Here is an 18,470-nt window from a genome sequence, read left to right on the forward strand (position 1 = left end):
GTCTCTTCTTTCCTCTTCCTCGCACAGAGCTGATATCTCCGTACATCCCCTTACTCCCCCCCCACCCACCCACACACAGACTCTTAAGCAACTGAACTTATTCACACACAGTTTCTACAGTAGATTCTTATACTTACTCATCAGCTTAACATAGATGTATCTGCTGCTATCTGGGCCTGTGCATAGATATTTCATAAACCTTAACTGTATTTAATTTATGTCTGTATTACTTATCTCCATGCACTCAATCACTTTAATCATCTATGTTCCTACATTCAGTTTTCACATCCTGTTCAATGTCCTTTTACAGACACATACACAAATCTCACTTTATAATGTCAGAACTGTATTTAACTGATTGGCTCTCTGGGATCAAGATGTTTTGAATTCAGTTCTCTGCATTTCTGTCATTCCCTTGTTTTTCCTGCTTTTTGAGTGTAATATTAAGTGGATATAGATAAAATCAACAAATTATTAACAAACCAGTCTGTATGAAACAAGTGATCAAATCATTCTGCTAAAATGTGGATGATTTTGTATTGGATGTGTAAAGAATAAAGTGTTGAATGAAAAATTCTCTCTGTCAATGTGAAAATCAAATATGACAAGAATGTAGGTAAAATAATCTTTTATTCTAATAATCTATTATTTACATTAACACATATTAAATTATATTGCATTGCATTGCATATTGCAAATTGACATTGCTCTCCTGTTTTGCATTTTGTATTTCACTTTATATATTTGATCTTTTATATCTTTTTATTTTATATATTGTTTTTATATATGTGTGTTGTATTTATTGTGTTTTTATTTTGTTATGTTCACTGTATGTACCAACAACCAGAGCAAATTCCAGGTAGGTGTAAACCAACTTTGCAATAAATACCTTCTGATTCTGATTCTGAAACACATGCATCCACCTGGCTGTTCGTCTTATTGTGACAGTTCGTACCGGAAGCTGTGCTTGCACGCTCGGTTGCCTTGACAACCTGGTACTGTTGATGGTCGTCAGGACTTTACTTCTTCTTCTTCCTGCTCATCACTTCTTCTTCTTCTTCTTCTTCTCCTCCTCCCTGCCCGAGCCGCCGCATCACCACCGCCCACCATCTTCCAGGAAATGACCCGAGCTGCTGGAAGAGGAGCCGCCTCATTCCGCTGAGTCCAGCCGGCTCCAGAGCTCCGAGTGCGGCCACAGACGCCTGTTGTGTAACCGACTCACCGGTAGTTCGCTGCTCCATCACCGCCGAGCCTCCACCCTCCTGCGCCCGGTTCACAGCCCGGTTCACCGCCGCACATCCCCGCAGACTTCAGCCTCCTCCACCCGGTTCTCCACCCTCCTCCACCCGGTTCTCCACCCGGTTCTCCACCCGGTTCTCCACCCGGTTCCCCGCCGCCATGGCCACGCAGATCGATAAGGAGGCCTGCAGAGAAGCTTACAACGAGGTGCGGGACGACAACACGGACACCAGCTGGTGAGTGCCAGACCCCCTTGAGGAATGCGGACATTCTAGTTAGAAGCGTAAATCCGCTAAATCAAACGTGTCGCACATAGAAACCAGCACATCCCCGGAGAGGTGAGAGGACGTGCTTTGGTTCGGCGGTGACACAGCACGATAAACGACATGTTTTTCTTTGACATTTCTTTTGAATACGTGGATTCACACGGCGCGTCCCCGCCCTGCTGCTGCGCTGCCGGGTGCGCGGAGGCGGCTGCGGAAAGAGGAAGTGTTCGGATAAAATGTGATATTTCAATCAAATGCGCGCAGTACACATCTAAAAAAACACGCCGAATGACAGACAGACTCCTGATGATGTGTATTATTCAATAAACTGTGCAGTATAACTCGTGTTCTTTTGTACTTGGGGCGTGGAATTCTTAAATTGCTGGAAATGTAAAGGCAGTTCAATATGCCCAGCTCGGGTACGCGATGGGGCCGTTTCCCGTTGTTTCCCACTTATTGCGTGAGAGCAGCGTTGCGGGTTTTCTGTGCTTGTACCAGCAGCAGGTGGAGGAGGGAGGGGGGGGCAGGATCTGGTCTGGATCCAGGCCCCGGTGCAGGATCTGGATTCAGACCGATCCGCCACCAGGGCCCAAGGGGGGGGGGGGGGGACCAGGCCCAGCGGGGCACAAGTAATTTCCTTTGTCCTGAATTCAGAGGATAACGTTAGACACGGCTCGCACCACGTGGGCGTCCCGGGCCTTTTTGTGCATTGCTCCATTTTGCAGAATAGAAAAATGGCCTTGACGTGTTTTTAATGTCGTGGCTGTGAATCCACAGATCTGGGGTCTGTTGTGTGATAACGTGTCTGCGTCTCTGTGCAGGGCTGCGTTCAAGTACGAGGGCCCCAGGATCGTCCCCGCAGGACAAGGCACCGACTATGAGGACTTCAAGAGGATGTGCACAGGTAACCCCCCCACCACCCCCCCCCAGCTGTCTGTCTCTCTGGGGTTAAACAGCCGATCTACCACCGCTCCACTTGCCAGGACACTAATCTCTTAAGACTCTCTGCTCTCTTACCCATTGGCCTTGAGCCGTGGGACTCTGCTGTCAAAGCACACAACTCTCTGTGTGTGTTGCATTGCATAATCGCCTCGACAATATCCCGCGCACGCTTCTCACAAGGTGACGCAGTAAAGGTCACGCTTTCACCAGAGTGACGATTGCAAACTTTAGTCGTTGTTCTCCAACCAGTTAAATATCTCCCGCCTGAATCTGAAAGCAACATCCTGACACGGAGGCGTGTAGTGTAGAGCGGTGGAATCAGGTGTGAGGTGTTCCTGGTCAGATAGTGTGTGTGTGTGTGTGTGTGTGTGGGTTTAAACAATCTGATGGAAGGTCGTCTGGTCTGTGTCGTCTGCAGTGAAGCATCTGCTCAGATGGGTGTGGCTGTTTCTGGCTCTGCACGTCTCTAAAGCTTCTCCCCTCAGGGCTGTACTTTTTGTTTCTCTGATAAAACTCACATTCCTATGTTGAAATCGCTCATTTATCACTTCACAACAACCAAGCTGCCGTCGGTTCCTGTTCAGAGATGACACACACACACACACACACACACACACACACACACACCCACACACACACACGCACACACACACACAGACACGCACACATCCGACATCTCTCGGTGTGTCGGCTTGTTTTCCTTATTTAGTGGTGCAGTTGTAACTCTGCAGAACTCAGAGTGTGGGAGGAGCCGAGGCAGATCGGTCGTCTGCAGTAGAGAACAGCTGGTTTGGAATGTCGACATTTCAAGGAGACGCATTCTGTTCATCTTCAGATTGATAATGTTAATTATGAATTATGATTGTAGAATGTTTTCATGCTCTAATGTTCAGGAAACACGTCCCGTTCCTCGGTCTGTTCGCGCTGCAGCTCCTCTCTTCAGCCTCTGTCTCTAACACTTGGTTTTAGCTCCTGTCTCTTTAAGATAAACCTAGTCTGCTCTGATTGGCCAGCTGGTCCATTGCTTGTGATTGGTCAACTGCTTCCAGCACATGTAGGAAATAGAGAATGCCAGCCAAGGTGTCACATGACACAGTTGACAATCCACTGGATGGATGAAGACAAGATTAAACACAAATATTCATTGTCCCCAGTGGATGAATCTGACGGATATTACATTTTTAGCAGCCGTTGAATTGTCGTCTTCATCTCCGACGATATAATGTTTGAACCAGGAGGACGTTCAATTTGCTGGTTGTAAAACTATAATGATATCACAATACTTTCTTTCTAAGCTCTTTATTCAAATGAAAACACGCCAACGTCAGACACTTGCCAGACTACGAACCAATCAGAGTCAAGTACAGGTAGGCTCCGCCCACGTAGGTGATGACGACAGGACGTACGTATGTCAGACAAAAGTCTTTAGTCCCTAAATTACGACGTGAAACCAAAACTAACAGATCAACCGAAGCTTTGGAACAAACACTGGTTCAGAGTTGTGTGAGTCATTCTTAGTCCTTTGTTTGCTTCATTATAACAACAGGCCTGAAGGTCGTGGGCCAGAACAGCGACCCCTAGAGGCTGCTATGCCCATGACACGCAACAAACTGAATCTTCAAGTGCAAAGTGGACATTTGGTCCAGACGGAGACATAAAGGACAGATCAGAGTGAGCTAAACGCTGTAGAAGCCGCCCATCCTCTGGGGAGCGTGAACAGGCTCCGATATTTATTGGAAACCTGTCGAGTGACATTTGTCGTATACAGACGACGACCTGGTTTCTGTGCTGGCACGAGAGGGAAGATCGCATCATGAGATACATCCACCAATGAGAAGGCATTCAGGTGTAAGTGTTAGTTGTGAGGGAAGGTGGGCGTCGCCCCAAATCAGTGTGATTCATACTTTGAGAATCCAGCGAGTCGACCGACCTCGCCACCCCCCCCGCTCGCAGTCAGATCAAAAACATCCCAGATCAAAAACATCCCAGGCCACAGGAGACGGCTCGGGTTCCGAGGATGTGTCTCCAGAGGGACTCGCCGTGGGCGGGGCCAGGGTCAACAGGAAGTCGCCGTGTCACCTGCCAACCTTTGGTCACTTCATGCAGAGCGTCCCTTTCAGCACATTTCTTTTTGCTGTGTCATCGTAGATTCAGTGCAGTTTTCTCTGCAGCAGAGAGGAGGGAAGTGAGTGAGGAGTGTGTGTGTGTGTGTGTGTGTGTGTGTGTGTGTGTGTGTGTGTGTGTGTGTGTGTGTGTGTGTGTGTGTGTGTGTGTGTGTGTGTGTGTGTGTGTGTGTGTGTTGCTCCAGGAAAGGTGTTGAAACGAATGATATCCTTTGTGACGGACTGATAAGACGCCTCACTAGCTGCTCCTGTGACTCTGCGGCTCGTCTGAAATCTGAGTCTCTGCCAGGAAAACCTTTTATCACAGGCACATCAAAGGAAAACAGGTCCTGCTGTAAAAACTCCGAATGCAACTTCGTAGAATCAACAAACCTTTAAACAGGATCTGGACTCCAATATCCTTGTCTCAGCTTCAATTGTTTAGTTGCAATGACGTTTTTATGACATGATTGATCTTATTATCATATCACCAGCACGGATTAGACCAGTTAGCTTTAGTTAAGGCTGCGACTAAATCAAATGAATGTTGTTGATTGAATTGGCACGACTGTCACACTTGTTGTGGGTCTAGAGGACAAGGGCAACTTTAGGTTGTGTCTCCAGAGGACTTTTGTCTATTGATGCAAACTACTGCAGTCTCTGTTTTTAAACCAGCCTTCGTTAATTATTCTTCTTCATTAGTGAGTCCTGCTCAAACACATCTTCACCCTGAAGGAGACGTAGGTCGCATATTCTCACAGTGCACATAGGTTTCCTGTCTTTTCACTGTATTTATATTAGTTTTATAACATTCATATATTTTGTATTAAGTGCTGCATGTTACTTATTACTTGCTGATGCCCTGTTGGTCCATTTCCCAGTTGAGGGACTAATAAATTATTATCTTATCTTATCTTATCTTAATATTCTGACCCACGTTCACAACTTTCCTAAATAAAAACTCTATAGTCCGAAGCATCGCACCAGTGACACAAGCTTTTACTTCATCGACAGATTGCTAAAGAGGATGTGATTCTGAATGTTTTTTGTCACGCCTCTGCTGAATGTCTCCTTCAGTCCAATGTGGTGAAATAAAAACACTTCCTGATCACGACTGTAGTTTATCTGAGGACGTAGAAGAAGACGTGTCCACTGACTGCAAAGAGTTGTTTACCTGCTTATTAGAGGGTTATTAATATTGAACTTATCTTGAGTCTAATTCACCCCAAATTCCACTTTAATTCAGTGTTCCTAACACTATAGGAGACTTAAGGGACATGAGAGTGTCACTGAAGCTGGTTCCCTAAACCACTGGTCCTCTTCCTTTTATTATCGTGTCCTCGACTGCAAACGTCTCATCAGTTCTCTCATAACGTGAATTAGAGGCTGGACGCTGAGTCAGAAGCAAAGAGCAGCAGACGTGTTTTGTTTTTCCTCGTGTGTTCACACAGACGTCCCAGTGGTCTGTGTAGCGGACCACCCTGACAGGGACAGGCGTGCCCACTGGGACGTCTGTGACACAACTGCTGACAAAAGACTTTGTCCATTGACCTGAATACCTCCTTATGCCTCACACCCGGGTTTGTGCTCCTATCGTTGTGAGGACATAATTCATTCTTTAGCCCCTGACTCCAAACTAAACCCGAGAGAAGCTGCCTCCCCCGGACCCCGCCTCTAATCTGAGTTTAACCCTGAAGCCGTTTGTAAACGTCCTCACGAGGACGGTCCCCACAAAGATAATCATACAGGGACGCACACGCTCTGCTGATGCAGAAAGCACTAAGACCTACATTTCATCTCATTCTCTTTATCTGCCCTGGGTAGCACACACACACACAGACACACACACACACACACACACACACACACACACACACACACTCATGGGCGTAATGCATTTTCCAACCTTAGCCATCCAAGCTAAATGCCTAACCCTAACCCTAAACCCAGGTCTTTACCCTCAAACAACCCTTTGAAAAAGCTTGAAAAAGGTTTTTCATAGTATCTTTGGTTGAAAGGTGGAATCTGCAGCTTTTTACTGTGAAACCCAAACGACCTCACATCACATGACAGGTCAGAGTCTGGGTCACGGTTGGTTTCAGTCCCTGATGGTTCTGCTGCTGGGATGTGATGAAGTGAAATGATGAAACCTGTATATTCAGTTTCCTGCGTCTCCTCCCTCAGATGACGCTCGCATGTTCGGCTTCATCCGGATCACGACGGGCGACGCCATGAGCAAACGAGCCAAGTTCACCCTCATCACCTGGATCGGCGAGAACATCAGCGGGCTGCAGCGCGCCAAGATCAGCACCGACAAGACTCTGGTGAAAGACATCGTGCAGGTCAGTGGTGACTGTGTGAGAGAGAGAGAGAGAGAGAGAGAGGAAATCACAGTGTTGTCATCATGAGCGAGTGAAGGAACGAGTCTGGATCGGTTCCTCTGGTTCAGAGGAACCGTGGCAACAGAATGCTGCTTCGAGTGGGAGAAGTGTGTCAATAATTTATACACGCTGGTGGGCAAAATAACACCAGAACAAAGGAGGCTTTATTCCAATGATCTGAGCTCACGATCGAAAGCGCATTTAGTTTGTGTCCAAATCCACTTTTGTTTAACCCGTTGAGAGAGAAGGCGACGAATCAAATCTCACCTGAAACCTGGGGTGAGTGAGTGGGACACGATTAGAGACGTCTACAGAAACCTTTGTTTATTAGCTTCTGAAGCAGATGGAGACATGAAATAAATCTCCTCTGCTCGTTTAGATGACCAGCTATCCTCTAAAACAGGCTGAGAACTACAGGAAAACCTTTCCCATGATGCATTGCACCTTTCTTGCAAGTATTTCAGTGAATCATTATGTATTTCATCAGTCACGTTGTATGTAAATCTCACCTGAAACCAGAGTGGGCCACGATTACAGACGTCTACAGAAACCCTTTGTTTATTAGCTTCTGAAGCAGATGGAGACATGAAATAAAGATGTGTCTCTTACTGAGACTTGATCAACAGGAGCCTCGTCTCATCTCAATCTTCTACTTCGATATTTCTCCCCTCATTTAGTTTAGCTTTCCTCTAAAACAGGCTGAGAACTACAGGAAAACCTCTCCCATGATGCATTGCACCATTCTTGCAAGTCTTTCAGTGAATCACGATGTATTTCATCAGTCACGTTTCTTTAAAACAACACAGTGGATCTCGAGGGACCGGCTCACAAACATCTGGTCTTAAAGGTGCACACACGTTGCATCAGGTCTGAACGGGTGAACAGAGGAAGTTCCCTGTGACTCGCATGTGGTTCAAACCGGTGAAGTCTCTCCACTAGTCATTGGTTTGTGTTGGAAGCTATAAACCAGGTCTCGGCCTTGAGGAGGAGTTGGTGTTGAACATCAGGATCTTGTTCCTTCCAGCTCGGACTCTCAGCCTCTGTGTGTTGTTCACACCAGCCGTCGCTGTGACCTGATGTTGTATTTGTTTGGTGTCAGATTCATTCATCCTTTGTTTCTTCCTCTTCTTCACGTCGCCTCCTGTTTTTGTTTCTGCAGAACTTTGCGAAGGAGTTCATGATCAGTGACCTGAGGGAGCTGGACGAGGACTACATCCGCACGGAGCTGAGGAAGGCCGGGGGGGCCAACTACGATGCTCAGGCCGAGTAGAGAAGAGCCACATCCCACTGGAAGTGTCGGGGTCGGGGGGGGGGGTGTGGAGGGAAAGGGGGTCGGGGTGGGGTAGGGTTTTGGCGGGGTTGGAATAAGGGGGGGGGTGGGGGGGGTGTTGGGGCAGGGCTGCTACCTCTTGGGGAGAGGGCGTGGCAGGAAGGAGTCACCTGCAGAAATAAGAAAAGCACGCGCCAAGCACAAACATTTCACTTTCAAAGTGGCGTCGGGCAAATGAGCCGATGCAAACACGCCGCCGAGCGGGGGGGGGGGGGCGTGTTCCAAACACTCGTACGCTGCCCTTATAAGGTCATTGCTCATTGTGAAAACTCATTTAATCTCTCTGCAGCAGCTTCCTCATCGTGTGTATCAGCAGAGATGTTACCGGTGCCCCTCGATATTCACCTGGCTTTAAAGTGAGTGCATGAACAAACTCACCTCCATCTGTGTGTGTAGCTGTGTAGCTGTGAGACACACAACGAGTCCACAAACAAGAGTGTAGAAAGGACACGGGAGCAGTTGCCAGGCAACAAGCTGAGACTCTCGGACGTCACCGGGGAGTTTTCAGAAGAAGATCAAACCAGAAATCACATAAACAAATAGAAATTGGTAGTTTGACGATATTTCGGTGAATGTTTCTTAATCTTCCCTCAAGTGACCCCCAGTAAAATGACAAATTATCAGTTTTCCCTTGTAATTAGGACCAATTGAACCAATCAGATATATTGATAAACGACCTGTAGACCTATTGGCTTGTGTGTTTTCTTACATCCTGTTTCTGCACACACGCCGTCGCTCTGACACAACACATCGTGTGTGATAGTTCTCATCCTGGCTTGATGCAAACGCTCGAGCAGGTGGTCTCCTCCCGCCCGCCGCCCTCTCCCCAGTCAGCTCCTGGTTGGTTATCTACTGTGCATCATCATCTCACACTCATCCTCATCTCAGCGCAGCAGCTGAGCAGAGTGAAGCTAACATCGAGGCCTCGGCCCGGTCTGTAGAGAGGAAGTGATCAGCTCGAGGGTCGTACCGTGATGGTGGAACATGTGCTAGACTGTTCGTAACTTAACTGGATAGGAAGTGACATCACTGATGAAGTGGCTGCATCAACTCGCAGGCGTGTGCTTTGACACCAGAACATGCTCGTAGTCGTGATGCACTGAGCCGCCCGGAGGAAAAGATCTCCAGACGGTTCTCAGCTCATCATGTTCACATGAAGCCTGACAGTTGAGTTTCTGTTCCATCCTCCAGGTCCAGGCTGACTCTGACTCATCCTCCTGTTTTCATACTCAAGCGTTGTTCTGTGAATCTCTTTTATCAGCGGTCCACCTGTGTCTTACTGTGTTTGTACTGTTCACCTTCTCCTCCAGTTTCTGTAGGAAGTAGTTGATGTTAGAGTTTGTCCAGAGCTGGAACAGAATCCGTAGACCCTGATCCCTCGGCAGCGGAGATCTTTTCCTCCGCTGTCTCATCTGATGGGTTTCCATGATATACTGTAACCTACTGTGTTTGACTGCCTTGGTCTCCCATGGAGAGAGGGGCATCATGGGAGTCTGTGGACACTACACTGTGATTGGCTGTCCTCCCTACATGTGAGCGGGACTTAGATTGGCACGAGTCACCAGTGCACGAGCCTGGGCTTGTCATCTGCACCCAGGAGGAGCCGGGTCTCGGTTGTAGCATCTCTTTTTATTAATTTAAACCTCCCCCCCCCCTCATTCCCCCCTGCAAAAATAGGACTTTTTTTATTTTGTTTTATTTGGAGATGAATTGTATCTTCTCTTAAGGGTTTGACCTCTTTGTTTTCATTTTTAAGAGCATTGTTGTCTAGGATATTGGTGGAAGAGATTTTCAAAAAATGATGCAAGAAAAAGAAAGAAAACTGGCACAAAATCATTTCAAAATAAAATTTGATGTTTTTTCTTTTACAAAACTGGTGTCTTGAAGTTTTTTCTGTGTGTCTCTGAAACTTACAAAACCACAAGTGAAAGATGTTTGGTTAAAACATGTTATTATAACGTTTATAAGGTTTGGTTGTGTCCATGATAGTTCCATAATCCTTCAGTTGACTTTGAAGATGTTATAAGTTCTACACAAAGTACAGAGATTGTATCTAGTTTGTTTTTAAAAAGAGATAAATCAATATAACCTAGAGTCACTCACAGAGCTCAGTCCTCATTAAATTCCATCAAGCTCCATGAATTATTCTTTTTGAAAATGGTTCAAATGTTGAAAAACTTCATCATCTCTCCTCTAAATCCTATAAACACGTGGACGGGTTTAAACATAACCTCCTTAAGCATTTTAAAAACTGATTTTTCATCTACATAAAGAACTACAAACTTTCCAATATTAAACTTAAACATTTCAGATGAAGCACCTGCACATTTTGTCCTGGATCTCAGCTCGTAGCCAACAGCCGGTTCTCTGTTCCCATTAAAGCTCGACTTTAATCTTAAACTTTCACGTTTTACTTCGGATTATCTTATGTTCTTGAGATGCAAAAATAAATCTTATGCAGGAGAATCCAGAGCTGATGTCTGTGGGTGCATTAGGAGGACGAAACGGCTCGGAAAGACTTTATTTTATTTAATTATTGGCTTTGTATTTTGGTGTGAATGCACCATAAGGGCTCGGTCACACGTTTGTGATTATGCGAGCGAGAGATGAATAAAACGTTTGCTTCCTGTAGTGAAGTAAATCAACAGCCGGGCTTCACATGATGTTAAACGCTGGTGAACTTTGACCTCTGAGGTTTTGCTCTGATTCGGTATCACTGATCCCCAACACTGACTTACTGATTAACTCTGAAAGAGACCGAATTTCCTCGGAATAATTAAATCCAACTCTGAATAACAATTTCCCAACTTTTACTAGAAAGACATTTACTAGAAATGTAGCATCGTCAGCAGTTTGAAATATTCATAAAGCTTCCACTTAAATCCTGATTCATGTTTAGTTTATTCTGCTTATTTTTAATAATGAAACCAAGAACTTCCTCTTCTCATATTTCTCCTAATTCTTTAAAACTTCTAAGAAGTGGAGCATCATGACCCAGGTTTGTATTTTACTTTCTCAGATCTCTTTTCTCTGTCAGCGCAGGATGAGGTCATTCTGCCTCTTGTGCTTTCGGAGCCAAAGCCCACACGGCAACCGGCGGCGCTCAGGGACTCCCAAGGGTTGCCATGGATACGGCTGTAACCCTCGCCTTGAGCCCGTGGGCGAGAAAAACAAAGTCCACTGGTCATCCAGCGTCTCAATTAGTTCCTCACTATGTGGTTTGACCTCGATAAATGAATGAGTCACTCATTAAATGTTAATCTTTCAAAGGCATTTTATTACTAAGTCACTTGTTCATCTTATAAGCTGGTGAGTTTCCTGCTGCTCGGTAACGTCCAATCAGATGCTTCACAGACATCACTGCCCTGAGATCAGTCACTCTTCCTCACTGATGATGAGGGTGTGACAGTTAAACACTTTCCTAATGACTTAATCCACGGTGGGTAAGCCTCTCGTGCTCGTGCTCCCGTCGGGCGCAGGTGCGTCGGGTCAGAGGTCAGCGTGTCCACGACGGAGGTCGACCACGGCTGCTCATTGAGTTTCATTCAATCGACTAATTGTCTCTTTTCCATGTCGTTGCTCCAGTGAGGGCCGCTGGTCTGGAGGTCGGTCGATGGCTCCCAGCTCCACCACCAGTGTGTGTCTGTGTGTGTGTGTGTGTGTCTGTGTGTGTGTGTGATTGTGTTACTGCACTCACATGGATGGGTTTCATGGGTTTGTGTGAACGATGGAACATGGCTGCAGCAGGATGAGTGAAGGCGTCTGATCTCTGGGACTGACGGCAGGTTGTGTAATGATGTAGCTCTGGAGTATCTCACTGTGGCTTTAAGTAAGCTGGGAGGGTCTAGTGTAAGCTTAAGTTACTGTGTGTGTGTGTGTGTGTGTCTGTGTGTGCATTTGTGTGTGTGTGTGTTCAGGCTAGTTGAAACAGGTGACAGTTGGAAGGAGCCATACTTATATGGTTAATAACTTCATTTCAGGCTTGAGCGTAGAGAACAAATTCCTTGTTCTTTATTTCAGGGGCTCTCCTAGTGGGGCCCTGGTCCCCCCCCCCCCCCCCCCCAGGGGTCCTTGAGGGGTCCAGGGTCCCTGGCAGAAAGAGGAATCATGTGTTTTCACTCTATTTCCATCCATAAATAACACTGACTGATTGTTTTGACTATTTTGATCCTCACACTTACTGTAACAAACGTTGAAAAGCTAGATTCTTGTCAGATGGGCGTCTGTGGTCAGGTTGAGTCAGACGATCAGAACTCCTCCTTCACTTTATTCGGTTCTGCTATGAGGAAGTTTCAACATCCATCTCATATTATGCAGACGATGCCAAGTTCTAAACGTTGCTTCCTTTTCTTAATCCTGAGAAACCAATTTTTTTTCGGTTCTCAGAAGTTTGGGCCTGAATTCAAGAAACAATCTTATTTTCTCCCGTAGAAGTAACGAGTCTGTATTATATGTGAACAATGACTTTTCAGTTTGGTCCATGTCTGCTAACATGGAGGAGGCGGGGCCTACGACCTGTACAGCCGCCAGCCACCAGGGGGCGATCCAGGCGATTTGGCTTCTGGCGAGCTATCCTCCATCTTCATGTACAATCGTTCTTTAAGTATCGCTATCAAGTCAGAATTTCCATTTTTTCATTTCCATTTTTCCACAAATCAAAACCTGCAAAACGTCGACATTCCGCCTCAGCTCTACTTAACGTTTATCGCTAATTGGCCGATGTTAGCAAACTCAGCAAACACTTAACAAATCCTACATGTCAGTATCGTCTCGCTCGGCTGGTTTTGAAGTATGAAGCTGTGGCTCCTCCCACTCGGCCTTGCTCCTCTTCTGCGTGTCCTGACAGATCCGGTGTGTGAGACGGTAAATACCGATCTCCAGTCTTAGTGCAGCAGACACACACTCTGTGCATGAGTGAATTTGTCACTATTGCTGTATTTTTTGCTGTGTAAACGTCACCGAGCGACGAGCTGAGACCACAAACCTTCCGTCAGCAGCGTTACGCTCAGATTCTGTCGGATCGGTTCCTGCAGAGCGAGACCACTGGGATCCTTCCTGCATTCCTCAGACTCCTCAGCACAGCAGCATAGCTCACAGCCCACAGCCGGTCATGTGTTCGCTCGGAGCACATTGCACAATTGTCTTGTAGCCGCTCAGCACATTCAAGAGCTTTCTCAGACACAGAATTATCATATTCTTGTACTAGCTGCTAAAACAAAAGCACAATTACCAGAGCAGACGAGTCTCTGTCATTTATTTTTTCCAGATTCATATCCTGTCTTTGTGAGTCTTCCACCTGTGACCTCTAAAATCTGATCAGTTCATCTTTGAGTCCAACAAACTGGTCAAAACGTCAGATTGAGATATGTTGAAGAAGCTATTTGAGTTCAAGGTGACCTCGGCCTTTAACATTTGACCTTTGACCACTCAAATCGAATCAGTAACTTTGTGGGTTTAAATGAAGGTTTGTGCCAAATTTGAAACGATTCTCTTGAGTTTTCTTGATGAAACACGTTCATGAGGCCAAAAAATGTCTTATTCCATCAGATCCTTGAGTCCAAGTGAATGTTTGTACCAAATTTGAAGGAATCCCTACAAGACGATCATTAGATCATAAGACGTCCTGTTCATCAGACTGGGACGGACGGACAACCTGAAACACAAGGCCTCCGACCAATGGGTGAAGCCGGTGCAGAGACACAACAAAGAACTTTGTATTTAATGTAAATTCTCAGCCATGAAAACACAAGCCCGGACATTTAGAGTTTGAAATAAAAGCCGTTTGCTTCCAATCTGCATCTGTGTCATGTCGTGTTTGACTGATTCAACGTTGTGTTAGTCACAGCTCGGGGGGGTGGGGATGTGTGGGGGGGGGGCGGGTCCTGAGTCCAGACGGCTCTGAGTCGCCCGTGCACGAGCGCCGGGTGATGCAACGCCGCGGTCAGGGAATGAGCTCATCGCCTCCGAGAAAGACACAGGCAGGGGGCCCTGTGTGTGTGTGTGTGTGTGTGTGTGTCTGTGTGTGTGTGTGTGTGTGTGTGTGTGTTCAGGGGCCCCTGTGTTGAATCTACTCAACAAAGCCAAATGTTCCCTTCGACAACTCACGTGTTTTTAGTCTTTTATAACAGATGATGAGGCGCTATAACGTTTAAACGACAAGGACGAAGTAATATTAAAATAATATAAATTTAACAAAGTGAATCCCCCCCCCCAACACAGCAGACAAAGTGAAAAGCACAAGATGGCTGCAGCGTTCTCCGGAGTCTTTGGCTTTGTTTCCACGTGGAGACGCGTCGTCCATCTTTATTTTTACACTGTCTGCCGTCGACCAATGAAATCTCTCCGTTCGTTGCCTGTTTATTTTTTCAGTCGGTGTAAATCAATGTAAACAATCCGAGTGTGAGAAGCTTCAGTCACACACACACACTTCTGGATTGTGCGTTTTTTTTTCTTTCTTCTTCTTTCTGTTTGAGGAACCCCGACTGGGCGAGGGGTGGGAAGAGAGAGAGGGGAGGGGGGGGGGGTCTCTTTTCATTATTGGTCCGGGCCATGTGAATAGGGGACGGTGAGTGTGAATGGTCCTGTGTGCCAGTGTGTAGCCGTGCTGGCACAGACACTAACGAGCCGAGGGCCACTTCATTCTCCCGCCTCACACCAGCGCTCCCAGTTTACACACTGGGACACAATGGGACGTCTGTTTGCTGTGGTGTCACTGTTGGTTTTCCATCTCTGCGAAACATCACCTCTCATATTAAAGCTAATACTCTATTAGTCACGTCATTTTTATGTATAGAATGTAGAACTCTATAGTCCTGGGATCTTCGTGCGTCTAAAGATCTGTTAAATAAATTTGTATGAAAACCCGTTTAGCTCCAGTCCAGCAGGAGGCGGTACTCCAGATCAATCAATCACCTGTGAAAAGCAGCAGCTTGTGTTTAGAGCGAGAGCGAGTCGGGTCTGGGGAGGATTCCTGTGATGGCCGTCACCAGCTCGCTGCTGTTTCCTAGCAACAGAGCGGAGGTCGGACACGACAAGAACGTTTTAAAGCCCTTTGTTGTTTTTTTATCCATTTGTACCGTGAGCTGTTTGGTCGAGTTGAAGCCTCGAGCATCGCACGTCTCGTCTCCTGACACATCCAGTAGCTCCATGACACTGAAACACAATGCATTCTGGGACGGGTTGTAACCGATGGAGGCGTCATATCTCAGGGATGAAAGGACACATTTGAAGGAGCATTTTCATATCATCTTTATCACTGTTTATTTATCTTTTCTTATCTGTTATTGTTCCCTCTATCACTATGTAGATTATTATATTATCTATACTTGTATACACATACATACATATGTTTTTGTGATTGTCATTGTTTAACAATGTCATCATTTAGCTCAGTCTGTAGAATTGGTCCATAATGAAAAATCTCTCTCACTTAATGTCAATAAGCAGAAAACAAAGTGAAGAAAAGTGCATTGGTGATAACTTCTCCTCTTTCATTCCGAGCACTGAACAAACAACCGAACTGGAACCAAGCAGACGTTCTAATCTGTGTCTGTCGACAGGAAACTGAAGAGTTCACTTCCTGTTCCGCTCACAAGACGGAGAGAATCCACAGGGATGAGTTTTCATATTCATGTCATGTTTTTTCTTCCTGGTGAAGATTAAATGTTCACGTTCACTTGTCAAGTTCAGGACATTTCTTAAGAAACCCAAAATAAAAGCAATTTGAAATTCTAAATGCTGAGTAAATGTATTTTATTCTTACAGAAAGAATGAATTCACATATTTCCGAGGGGTGAACAGCAACATGACTCACAGAATCAGAATCAGAATCAGAAGTATTTTATTGCCAAGTACGTTTACACATACAAGGAATTTGCTCTGGTTATTGGTGCAAACAATGGACATAGAAACATAAAAACGCAATAAATACAACATACCTACATATCATTCATGTCATTGCGGGAGAATTGAACAGACACACAGAATGAGCCCAGTGTCGGTGGTGAAGTTGTTTGTATGAAAATTCATTCAAAAATACCATAAGACAAAAGATTGACTCGTTCTAATCGTAACAGTTCTGATTGGACGCTGCTCTCGTCTTAATTAGACGATAACTCTGCTCTGCACAAATCAGTGACAACCGGTAAAGAGCCGTTTATTTATTGCCGAACCTGCAGCCGGCGAGGAACTGAAAGGTCAACTGCCTCCACACACACTTAAATAACAATGAGGAGAGTGGCTGTGCATGTTAATGACTCTGTGAAGGACTCGGCTAATATCACCATCAATCCAGGCTCGGGTCAACTGGAGCCTCCGACACCGAGCGGTGGACTGTGGTTTGTTACGAGGACGAAGAAGAACAAACCAGATGAATACGAATACGTTGATGCAGTTTGATTTAGATGATCTCAGCAAATTCTTATTTACTCACTTTCAGCAACTTTCTGGTTTGAGAAGCGTCTCGTTCACTTTCTGCCAATGAGACGAGTTCAGCCGCAGCAAATAGAGAAAGACACACACCTACTTCTCTAAAGCTCACGGATGAAGGGTGGAGTGACTCTGGAGAAAAAACACACACACCCATCCCTTAAATATCTACACTTCTTCAAAAGCTCCACCACACAGGCCCATCGCCCCACGTCGCCACGGCAACAACACAATGGCTGAACCCAGGGTCTTTTTGTGGAGGTGATCAGGAACTGAACCAGCTGCCGTCACAGAAAGCTGTGTGTGTGTGTGTGTGTGTGTGGGCATGTGTGTGTGTGCGTGCGTGCGTGTGTGTGTGTGTGTGTGTGTGTGTGTGTGTGTGTGTGTGTGTGTGTGTGTGCGTGCGTGCGTGCGTGCGTGCGTGCGTGCGTGTGTGTGTGTGTGTGTGTGTGTGTGTGTGCGTGTGTGTGTGTGTGTGTGTTAGGTTACATGAATAGTGTGAGACTCATGGACGTGTTTCCGTCTTTAACTGACACATGAAATAGTTTTTGTTCCTTCAAGATGAGTCAGTTGCATTCGAACACTAAATGCTAATGAACCACAACTTCCCATGTGTCTAATATACCACTACTACTACTTCTGCTACTAGTACTACTACTACTTCTGCTACTAGTACTACTGCTACTACCACTACTACTACTGCTACTACTAGTAATACTACTAGTAATACTACTAGTACTAATACGAATACTACTACTACTACTTCTACTACGACTGCTACTACTACTACTAGTACTACTACCACTACTACTACTGCTACTACTAGTACTACTAGTACTAGTACTACTACTACTACTACTACTGCTACTACTACTTCTACTACTACTACTACTACTACTACTACTACTACTACCACTACCACTACTACTACTGCTACTACTAGTACTACTACGACTACTACTACTTCTACTACTGCTGCTGCTACTACTACTACTGCTGCTACTACTACTAGTACTACTACTACTTCTACTAATACTAATACTACTACTACTGCTCCTACTAGTACTACTACTACTAGTACTACTACTACTACTACTTCTACTACTACTAGTACTACTACTACTACTACTTCTACAACTAGTACTACTACTACTAGTACTAATACTAATACTACTGCTACTGCTACTACTACTACTACTACTACTACTACTACTACTACTACTACTACTACTACTACCACTACTACTACTACTACTGCTACTACAACTACTACTACTGCTACTACTTCTAGTACTAATAATAATAATATTAATAATGAGGATAACACTTTATTTATTTATATAGCACATCTCAAAAAATAGTAACAAAGTGCACACAATTAAAAATACATACAAATTAACTTAATAAACTTTAAAAAACAACTGATACAAACTCATATAGTCAATATGGATCTCAGCTGCAGCTGGACGTTGTTCATTGTTTGCATTTATTTATTGCATTTACTGTAAATCATCACAATCTGCTCAGACTCAGCAGCGTGTCGGACTAATTCAAATCCTTCAGTGCACACATGCAAAGTTTGTACAGACACAGGGAAATTACACACATAGGAACTCACTGTTCCTGTTGTACAATGAGTTCTGGAAAACTCTCAGGTCACAAGAAAGAGATCTTTACTAAAGTTTACTGTGTTGACTACTTTCATCTCATGATAAACTGTCTGTCCCACTGGAGACCACCAGGCTGTGGTGTCTCTGGGACACATGTTCTGGTCCTGTCCATT

The 18,470-nt window shown here is 45.3% G+C and overlaps 1 protein-coding gene across 1 annotated transcript; it reads left to right on the forward strand.

Moving 5' to 3' along the window:
• Positions 1-1,011: 1,011 nt before the first annotated feature.
• cotl1 (coactosin-like F-actin binding protein 1) lies at positions 1,012-8,225 on the forward strand. The gene is made up of 4 exons (XM_061077354.1): positions 1,012-1,475; positions 2,327-2,409; positions 6,734-6,891; positions 8,090-8,225. Exons 1-4 carry the CDS (start codon positions 1,399-1,401, stop codon positions 8,198-8,200), a joined length of 429 nt encoding a protein of 142 aa, XP_060933337.1. The 5' UTR covers positions 1,012-1,398; the 3' UTR covers positions 8,201-8,225.
• Positions 8,226-18,470: the final 10,245 nt, after the last annotated feature.

Source organism: Limanda limanda, chromosome 8 (assembly GCF_963576545.1).
Source record: "Limanda limanda chromosome 8, fLimLim1.1, whole genome shotgun sequence".
Taxonomy (NCBI): domain Eukaryota; kingdom Metazoa; phylum Chordata; class Actinopteri; order Pleuronectiformes; family Pleuronectidae; genus Limanda; species Limanda limanda.

What these genes read in the sequence shown, in the direction of transcription:
- cotl1 (XM_061077354.1), top strand. Translation starts at nt 1,399, where the DNA reads ATGGCCACGCAGATCGATAAGGAGGCCTGCAGAGAAGCTTACAACGAG. An exon ending in GACAACACGGACACCAGCTG is followed by an intron (nt 1,476 to 2,326) that starts GTGAGTGCCAGA and finishes GTCTCTGTGCAG; the next exon opens with GGCTGCGTTCAAGTACGAGG. An exon ending in TGGTGAAAGACATCGTGCAG is followed by an intron (nt 6,892 to 8,089) that starts GTCAGTGGTGAC and finishes TTGTTTCTGCAG; the next exon opens with AACTTTGCGAAGGAGTTCAT.